Source organism: Aythya marila, assembly GCF_965140915.1.
Source record: "Aythya marila genome assembly, chromosome: 11".
Lineage (NCBI taxonomy): Eukaryota > Metazoa > Chordata > Aves > Anseriformes > Anatidae > Aythya > Aythya marila.
In genome coordinates, this window is record NC_139052.1 from 18,252,813 (window position 1) to 18,263,019 (window position 10,207).

The following is a 10,207-nucleotide window of genomic DNA, read 5'->3' on the forward strand; positions in this document are numbered from 1 at the left end:
TTTCTGCTGCTGCTGTGTTTGTTGCTTTTCAAGTTTGCTCATTGGCTGCAGGAGCACCGATGATTTCTGTTATTTATCCTTTCTGTCAGTTCAGTACTGAAGCTGACAAGCTGGGTCCCTCCAGGCCCATCTTCTTGCAGGAGAGTCACCTACGCGGTTAACCTAAATGTTTGGAAACATGAGATATTTGGTTTTTAGCTTCTGTAAATGCACTTCAGACCTTTAACTGATGCTTTCTTTCAACTTTTTTTCTTCCCCTCAGTAAGTCGCATTTATTTACGTGCTCATTTTGTGGGTGTTGAACCACAAGACAATGCCATCCCACAGACGCATGAATTGTCACTTTCTTTTCTTTTCTCGTGTTTTCTTATTTTTTTCCTTTTGGTTTTCTTTTTCCCAGTACTGGCAGCCAGCTATCTCAGGGTTCAAATTTATCCATTAATACCAACCAAAACATCAACATAAAATCTGAACCAATTTCACCTCCCCGGGACCGTGTAACTCCCTCTGGGTTCCCGCAACAGCAGCAGCCACAACAACAACAACAGCAACAGCAGCAGCAGCAACAGCAGCAGTCGCGTCAGGAAATGGGTCGCTCTCCTGTTGACAGTCTCAGCAGCTCCAGCAGCTCTTACGACGGCAGCGACCGGGAAGACCCACGGAGCGATTTCCATTCACCTGTGGTGCTGGGAAGGCCACCAAATTCAGAAGATAGAGAGAGTCCATCGGTAAAACGAATGAGGATGGACACATGGGTGACATAAACTTGCAGTGTTGCCTCTTCAGTTTTGTGTTCTCAAAATGAACTGTCCTGACATATCTAAATTTATAAATAAGGACATGAAATAAGTATATTTATATGTATATACATACATGCATATATATATCTTCACATGCATATATATGTGCTAGTGTGTGTAGCATACACAAAATCATCAGGCACTTATTACAAACTTCTTGTATAGCTGCAGATGTCCCATGGTAAAATGTAACAGAACAATCCTATAGGTATTGATCTAGTCTGGCACTTACCTGGACTTGTTGTTTTAATAATATAACCTGTTTTGCAAAGAAACATTGTACCCGTATTATAATCCTACCACACTAGATTGCAGAAACCAAGAGGGCTCGCCTGTAGTAATGTCCCTGTGTGTTTTATTAAAGCTGTATGGTTACTTGTAGTTAAGAAATAATGCTTTGTAGCAGCAGAGCAGTAGAAAAGCAGGAAGAAGAAAGCAATACTGTACATAAAATGACCTTTATATTACCCAACCTGGCATGGGTCTCTATTGCAGAGGGTGCATGGAGAAGGGCTGATGCTAGAAAACATAAAAAAAAAAAAACAAAAACCCTGTTTTGCACGTGCAAAAAAATAGTGTATTGGGTCAAAGAAGTGATTTTTTTAATGAGTGAAAGAGAGACATAGAGAACTCGCATGAAATATTCAGAAAATATTAGCCTAGAAAATAGAACATTAACAAAATAAAATTAATATATTAAGTTATAATTGGAATATGTTTGACAAATTTGTTTTTACGTTCATACCTTTGAAAAATATAGAAACGGATTTTAGCTCATGTATATTTTATATTAAAGAAAACAATACCCTAATGAATTGAAGACTATATATAAAGTTATATACAGTACTTTTGAACACATTCTGCTATGAATTATTTATATAAGCCAAAGCTGTATGTTGTAGCTTTTTTGTAGAGTATAGTTTTATCTTATTTTGACTTTCTAGTTTTTGCTTTCAAAGATGAAAAGGAAAAACTTGCAGGCGGAACCTTGGGGGAAAAATAAGCCATGAACACTTATATGTAAATTTAAATTTGAGCCAAACTCTTTGTGTATATAGCATCTTAAATATATTATCACCTTTGGTGTAAGTACCTATGTATTGTACGTTCACCAGATTAAAAAGTATATTTTTGTGGATTGACGCCAACTTGAAAAAGGCGAGGTCCTTATTAAGTAGAGTATTCACTGTTTAATATTTACTATTTTGTTAAATATACTGTACTTTCTTTGGATTTTAATTATTATTAATATTATTATCCAGATTTTTCAGAGGGTGTATAAAGGGGTTGTCCCCCTCACTGGTGGTGAATGTGTGCCGTTAAATTGTAATCTCTGTGCTGTATGGTTAAGCTTCATTATACATTTTATATATATGTATATAAATAGCAAAGTGGCAAAAAAAAAAAATCCGGTGTTAAGTTCATCCTGCATAAATATAAAAAATCTGTTACAACACATTTTAAGGCATCATTTTAAAACTGCCTCTTCTGAGGAGGAAAAAAAAAAAACAGTGGAAAAAACTTGACCTAATTTCTTATGATAGGGAAATAACACATATCAGATGAGCACAAAAGGTTTTTTAAGTGGTAAGTGGTTTGGGATAAAACCTCAGCCTTCAGAACTAAACGCGCTGTTCCTCTTTGCTGCTTCCATCCAATAGAGCAAGGAATCCAGAGGCCCGTGGTGTTGTCACAGCTGGCGAGGAGAAGTTTGGTTTGGGCTCGGATTCACCGCGTGGCGTTACCTGGGGTTTGCACAACCCGGCTGTGCTGTAAGGAGAAGGGTGAGGAGGGAACTGGTGGCGCTGTCTGCCCTTGGCTTGTAGGCCCTGGGCAGGGCAGTGGGCGAGTGGTGGTGAAGGCTGGGTGTGAGCAGCAGCCACAGGAGCCAAGAGTTTGGTGTCACAGGCTGTGTGACCTGGCTGGGTGCGAGTGGTTTTGTGTTAGGGAGCGTTGTTGCCTTGTAGAAATCTGATTCCAGTTATGTGCCGGGCATCTCATCTCCCTGTGCACATGTTCTTTTGTACTGGGAACCAAAGGGAGTAGGTATTGGTAAATCTCACTGGGGTGGGTAGTTCTGAGGAAAAACTAGAGTGTTGTGTTATTCCTGAAACCCCTTTAAAGTAATCCCTGTTATTTATAAAATAAAATTTGGCTTTTTTTTTTTTTCTTAATCGCTCACTTGATACTGTAAGTAAGAAGTATGGGAAATGAAAATCCGGTGCGGACAGCTATCTTGGCTGCTTGCTTTAATGTGTGATGGAAGAACAAAGTTAGGACATAGAGCTTCTAAAACCCACCGCGTGTTGTCATGGTAACTTCTGAAGTCGTACAGGTTTCAGTTTGTTTCAGCCACTTAACTGTGGAAATCGTTCTCCATTTGCTGCAGTTCGTTATCAGTTTGCAGAAGCCGACAGGAAAACGAGACTTTTTTCTAACAGCAATTCAATTTCCAAAGTGACTGAATTCACTTACCACTACAGAGAACCTTTTAATGCTTTGAAAAGTTATGTGATTTTTTTCATTATTTATGCACATCTATGAACTTTGCTGTACATCTGAGTGGGAGTTCTGCATTCACATTTACTGTCTATTTTCTTGTGTGCCTTATAAGATGGCTTTGCTGACTGTATCTCAATAGTCTTTATTTCTATGCAGGTTTTTAAACAGTAAGTACTATTGCTGTTTTCTTAAAGAAAAAAAGCTACATAAGGGTTAGAGTTTGTATTGAAATTGCACCAGTGAATTTAAACAAACAAACAAACAAAATGGTTCTTAAGAACTGATCCTGGGACTGTTAACGTGTTGCCCAAACCCCTCCAACAGACTCGGCAGAACAAGTCTTTTGCAGACCTCCCGTGTCAGTGGGAGAATCTCATGCCATTAAATAAATGGGAATCCTGATTTTTAGTAACGAGTAATGAACTTTGGAACATACTTTTTTAGGAATTGTAAAAAAAAAAAAAAAAAAAAAAAAGTTTTATAAAAAAAGACATAGCACAGATATTTCAACAGTTGAAAAATACTTTTTTTAATTAAATATATTGAATGATGTTGCAAGTGGATCCAATCCTAGTTTGAACCCATTCAAGTCTGAATGATTTAAGATTTTTATCTTCTATCGTGACAGATCACCTCTCCATCTTTGAGCTCTCACTATAGTATTTAAAAATTCACATGTAATCAGGGATTCGTCAGAGAAAAATGCTTTAGCCTTTCCTTTCACTTAAAGGACACTAATGCATCAGAAACTTGCGAATTACTGTGCGCACAAGAAATACATAGTAAATAAGGAACATAATAACTCCTAACAATTGATCATGGAAAGACGTTAAATTAGAATGTGAAAGAAAGACTTAACAAATGTAAACATTTAAATCTTAGTAGAAACTTTCTTCACTTTGCTGTGCAAGAGAACACTGCTTTGCTATATTTAAAATGGCTTTTTTAAAAGAGATTTATGTATTTGGTAAATGTTTGTAGTCAACAGTTCACAAAGAAGCTGTTCACGGTTTAATGATGATAAGCCGTTTGGCGGCACAAGCTGGACTTTGTTGCCATCCTTGAGACGAATCTTTTAAGAAAAAAAATAAGTTAATCTCAATTTTTTCCCTGAATGTGTTGTTTTTTCTTCAATATACAATAAATATTCTAGTGAACTTTTTATCAAATGGTTAAGAAAAATGCTAGAGGTTGTTGTAAAATATTTGTATCCTGCATTCACTAAAGTAAAGATACTGGCTTTTACTGTGTACTCCAGCCTCTGTCGTATTTGCAGAGCACGGTGTTTTGTGACTTAGTGTGCTTCTCCTCCCCGCCCCCAGTACCTGAAATACTCACCAGCTTGCCTTGATGTAACTGGTTTTAAGTGGCAGCCAGAGACAAGTTCCATTAGGAACTTTTTTTGGTTACATGCACTTTACAGTCAAACTAAGACCTGGGGTGCTCTAAGACACCTGTTACAAAAGGGCTAGACACAAGCCAACCCCTGACAGCACAACCTGGCTTAAAGGGTCCCTTGCCAGGTGCTGCTCCTGCACACCCCAGCTCCTCTGGGACTGCTGCTCAGCTGTGCTGCACAGCAGGCTGTGGTAACAATACTGCCCCCCCCAAAAAATCACTCACACACACACACACAAAAACCCACACATAGTCTGGGGTGGGTAAGCACCCCTTGTGCTTTTATTTCACTTTCCTTTATTTAAAAATGTAGTAATTAATTACCCTTCTCCCCAACCATGAGAGATACTTTTTCCTTCACAGAAGAAAATACAAGGTTTGTTTTTTTTCAGTACAAGATACATAATGTGCCTTGTCCCCTCGGGCTGGCCTGAGCCTTTTTTTGAAGGTTGCAGGAAGCCTGGGGTACTGGATTAATACCACACGGTTCTGCTTGGTTTGTGTAATGGTCCTTGCCCCTTAGCGTTTGTTCTAAGCAAAAAAAAAGTTAAAAAAAAAAAAAAAAAAAAGTTCTCAGGCTGCTCTTCCTCAGGCCAGGAACAGATTGCCTGTGCACACCACCAGCTTGTGGTGTAGCACTCACTCAGCCTTGCTTTTGCTCACAGAGCTTTAAAAGCAACAGAAGAGGCTTTCAAACCTACACACCACAGGCCCACCACCACTCCACAGCACTGCCTGGATGCCTGCTGCCATGCTGAAGCAGTTGCTTGGGATCAGCTGAACCCTGACACACGCAAGGATTCTGCCAGGAGCTCTGCCTGCAAGACAGCAGCGCTCACGCTGCCTCTGAAGGGTTTCCTGCAGGAGAAAAGCTCGTGAGTCACCCCCCGTGTCCTTGTGCTGTGGCGCACCTCAGCTAATCCCCTCAAAGCCTTGGCTTTAAGGGTAGGTACACCAGGACTGCCCCTCTGCAGGAGAGAAAAACAATTCAGCAAAAAAGTGTCCCCACTTCTACTCTAAGCAAAAAGTATTTTCTTATAACACAAACAGCCGCCAGCTTTCCCGTCACACTAATACTGCACTCTGTGTCACAGCAGTAAAGGGCTCAGCTTCTTCAGCAAGGCCATTCGTAAGAAATACCTGCAGCAAACAGGAGTGGTTGCTTTAAAATACTTCCCCTCAAGAGTTCACAAGTGTTAAGCCAGCTGCCTCTTCATCATTACAAGCAACAAAGCATCCTTATTCTTCCATAAAACCACATCACCTCAGGTTCAGTCGAGTTCAGGACTACACTGTCAGCTACTTTAAAAAAGAAATTAAAAAAAATCTCTGTACTGTTATCCCCCCGATTGCACTCGTGGCAGAGTCACAGGCTTATGGGCCTCAGTGCTGGGAGGAGGGGCTGTGTTTGGCTGCACCTCCCCCTTAGGATTTTTTTCTACCTCTGAGCTTTGTAGTGGTTTCCCTTCCAATCCATCTGCTGAGATGTTTGAGGTTAGTGTTGTGTTGGAGGTATGGGCTGCGTGGCCATTCTCTTGGGTTTTAAAATAGATGATGTAAAATACCGGCAGGACGATCCCTATCAGGAGCATCACGAACACTGCGTTCCACCACTGGATCCCCCAGTCCGCACCAGTGCTGGGCTCCCGCTTCCCCGACTCACAGAGCGGCCTCTCCAGCGCCTCCGTGCAGTACTCGGCGTTCAGCTGGACCTCCGCCCGCACGGCCTCCTGGATGCTCTGGTCGATCCCCTTGAAGTAGTCGCTCAGGTGGCTGCCCTCAGAGCTGCCGGCACCGGCCTCGGGCTCCGGAAGGTCCACGAGCGTCACGCCGCTGGGGCTGCACGGGGCCGGCCTCAGCTCCTGGCTGCTCTCGGTCAGCAGCCCGTGGGGCTTCACCGGGATCTTGATGGACTTCAGCGCGTACAGGTCCTGCTCCCTGATGAAGTTGTTGACGCGTTTGATATCCGCCACCTGCAGCACCCAAAGAGGACACCGGGATTAGTTCAGACGACCCAACCAACCTGTTGCCAGCACTGAAACAGGAACTGGCTACAAAACCAGGCTGTGAGCACCAGCCTGAGGTGAAAACAAACCCTGGCTGCAAGTGGCTTAGTGCAGTGCGGAGCCTTTCCTGCCTGCTCTGCGACGCTGGGGACACCTGAACAGGGGGTGGTTAACCCAGGGCCTGGTCTGGTGCCCCTGAAGCCAAGGGAACCCTCAGCTGCGGGGTCAGATGCCTGGCAGCTTGCCCCTGCCTAACATCAGGAATTAAACCCTTCAATGTTAATTTGTTAGGCACTAACAAGCTGACACAAAGCATCCTAACTGAGGTGATGCTTCAGTGTTTTGTTTTGTTCCATCCAGAACCGATCACTGGGACAGCGAATGTTCCCCGCAGCGTCTGCAGCCGAGCGCTGCGATGCTGTGCTGGAGCCCCAGGAATGGGAAGGGGAGCAGCACCCACAGCACACCAACAAAGCTGATGGGAAGAACGCAAGGGCACGAGGCTGCGCAAGCCATTTAGGCCATTTTTTGTACTCATTTTTGGCTGCAGCAAGCTCCTCTTGTCCCAGCTAAAAACAATGCCAAAGCCAGGCCCAGACTATAAATGGTCAAGAGTGAAAAGGAGAAGTTTCAAGTGCCTCGCATCTCTGCCAAGTTGTCTACAGCACACACAGAACTAACTACTCCTTGCACTGCCTCAGTGCCCCTGCCCCAAATAGGCCCTGATAACAAACCAACTCCCTTGGATTTCAGAAAAGCTCATCCTGGACTTTTTGAACGGTCACAGACTTGTGCAGTTACAGATCTCAGTGCCCTTACAGGGGCTGCTTAACTGTGCGAGTAGCCCAAGATACACCCACACTGTACCATGTCAGGGCCAGCAGGTACACAGACGGACACACGGATCTCCAGCAATGAGGATTTCTCTCTCTAGTTAAACCAGGACAGGTCAGAAGTGTGCGTTCTGGAAGCAGGGCCAGTAGGATGTTCCTCCTGCTGGAGAACACGGCCACCCCAGCCCCCATCAGCTCCCCAACCCCACCAGATGAGCAATTGGGCTCTGAAAGTGCTGCGGGGATGGCAGAGGCAGGACCAAGCCCTCCGTTATGTTACATTACGGGGCACACTGGGATGGTTCCTGACATAAACCAGGAGTTGTTCAGAATCCTCGGAGTTCATGGACTGCCATGATTTGGTGTAAGTGGCAATAACCATGCAGCTGCTGGTGCTGAAAGAGGAGCATATCCCCACTACAAAGTCATCTGCTGTGGCTCTGAGGTCTCATTGTTCTACTGGTTCCAGCCAAAGCCCGCTCAAGCCCCACCAGGCTCTTCCTCACAAGCATCAGCTTGGCAGTGGAGCCCAGGAGGGCTTTTTTGTTTTGGTTTTGTTTCTAAGGGAATGGAGGAATTGCAACAATTCCTCCCCTCCCAAGCCCTCTTGCTTCAGCTGCACTTCACAGCTGTTGTTAAGCAAGACAGGCTGCAACAGCACTGCAGCCGTTCAGCCAGTTCTGCCATTACCCCCAAGCAGGTCACTGTCCAACTGTTTGCATCATGGAACTTTTTAATCACAGTCTCACTGGCAGATGAAGGAGGCTCTAAATACACAGCTTTAACTGCTAACCAATGGGGTACTTCTGATGTTCAGATCAGGTAATTAAAGTTCCCAAGAGTTTTTCCCATAAAGCTCACCCCTTTGGAACAGAGCTGATGTTTTTTAGTCTGTTCCAACTCCAGAGAAAGCTCCCTGTGCCCGTGCACTCTTGATGGCCGAACTGCTCAGGCTTTTGGGTGCTGCAGGGAACAACCAAACCCACACCCCGGACAGCACAGGGGCTCTGTGGTTGGGACTTTGGCTTCTCTGCCCCTCTAAGCCCAACCCTGCAGCGTGCCCGGCCACCGACCGCTCCCGACCCGGGCTGGGCCAATGCTGCCGGGAGGCTCGGGGCCCCCCCCCCCATCGCCCATCTCTCACCTGGCAGCCGTACTGCAGGGCCAGCTTGTTCAGGCTGTCGCCCTCCGCCACCTCGCGCTGCAGCAGCACCACGGCCCCCGCCCGGCCGCGGGGAGCCCCTCGGGGCCTCTGCTCCCCGCCGCGGGGCCGCAGCTGCCCGGCTCGGGGCCGCTCCTCAGGGCCGGGGCCGGGCCCGGCGCGGGGCTGGCGGCCGGGCGGGCTGCGGGCGGCCTCCATCGGCCTCGGCACCTGCGGCAGGGCCGGGCTGGGTGCGGGGCCGGGTTCTGTACCGAATCGCCTCACGGGGCGCTCGCAGCCCGCTCACAGCCGCACCGGCGGCGCCCCGCAGCCCCCCCACACCTGAAATCGCCTCAGCGCCGCCGCCCGCCGGGACGGCCCCGCCAGGGCTCCCCTCAACGCCCCTCAGCGCCGCGCACCTCAACCTACCGCCCCTCTGCCCTTCTCTCCCTCCCATTGGCTCGCAGCGCCGGGAGGCGGGACCTCAGCGCCAGCCGGCCAATGGGAGGAGGCGGAGCAGAAAGGCAGCGAGTTCGGTTGAGCGCTGGAACGTGGCCGGCGGGAGGGCGCCGCGGCTCTGCCTCCAGGGACAGCGCCCCCTGGCGGGAGGCCCCGGCGCTGACGGAGGCGCTGTGGTGAGGCGGGGCAATGAGAAGCCGTCCCCTCAGTGCTGCCCGGCCCCTTCAGCCCGCCGGGCCTTCAAACTACCCAATTTTACCTCAAAATATCATACCTGTTCTCACCTCAGTAAGAATCCTGCTCCTAGCAGAGTGGGGTTATTCCACTATGAGTTAATTCACACAACAAAGATTTATTTTCCTGAAAAAAAAGCACCATGACGGGAGGCTTTCCAAAACATCTTAGAGAATTATCTGCCGTTTCCAGGCTTTTTCAGTGTGAGTGTCCTCCACTGAGCTTTCTGTTTGTAACCGCTCAGGTTCAGCCTCGTCATTCCCAAGCAGCTTTTGCTGGCTCCCCAGCCTTTTCTGAGCCATTGCAGCTCACGCAGGACAGCTCAACTCCGCAGCGCAGAGCAGCACGGCCCTTCTGCACTGCTGAAGCTGAATTTATGCAAACTGTGGTCAATATGGAGAGCACAATCGTTCTTACCAAGAAACAACTGCCTGTTCTGTAGGAGAGCTGATGTTGGCTCCAGGCCAGCTGGATGGGGGATGTCGTCATGCCCAAGCATTAGGATGTTTTTGTTGTCCACAGATATATTGTGAGAGCTGCAAAGCCACAAACAACTGAAGCCTGTCTGAGAGCTGAATGCTTTTGTCATTATACACATTTAACCAACACAATTGTCATATGGCCCCTGAATTCCAGAAAGAAATCCTCCTACTCCTGATTTATGTCAATGCAGAGGGCAACAGAACTGAAAAGTCTTTCCCTTAATCCCAAGTGGCAGTGTCTGTGACGCTGGGCACCAGCCAACATTCACATGGACGCAAATTCCTTCCTGGGAAATGTCACGGTTAATGTCATTCTGATAAAGAATCACAACTTCAGTGAAGGTCTTGGTTC

The 10,207-nt window shown here is 46.7% G+C and overlaps 2 protein-coding genes across 8 annotated transcripts in view; one reads left to right on the forward strand and one right to left on the reverse strand.

The window, feature by feature from the left end:
* MEF2A (myocyte enhancer factor 2A) overlaps positions 1–4,554 on the forward strand; it is an 85,841-nt gene extending 81,287 nt beyond the window's left edge. For all 7 annotated transcript variants that reach the window (XM_082769381.1, XM_082769385.1, XM_082769383.1 and 4 more), the window contains one exon: positions 401–4,554. In XM_082769381.1, the coding sequence (XP_082625507.1) occupies positions 401–764 (364 nt within the window). In that variant the 3' untranslated portion in view covers positions 765–4,554. The remainder of the gene's footprint in view (positions 1–400) is intronic.
* Positions 4,555–4,986: 432 nt separating this feature from the next.
* LYSMD4 (LysM domain containing 4) lies at positions 4,987–9,104 on the reverse strand. The gene is made up of 2 exons (XM_082769003.1): positions 8,684–9,104; positions 4,987–6,673 (listed from the first exon to the last, which is right to left on the reverse strand). The coding sequence occupies exons 1-2, from the start codon at positions 8,897–8,899 to the stop codon at positions 6,038–6,040; spliced, it is 852 nt and encodes a 283-aa protein (XP_082625129.1). The 5' UTR covers positions 8,900–9,104; the 3' UTR covers positions 4,987–6,037.
* Between the last annotated feature and the right edge of the window lie 1,103 nt (positions 9,105–10,207).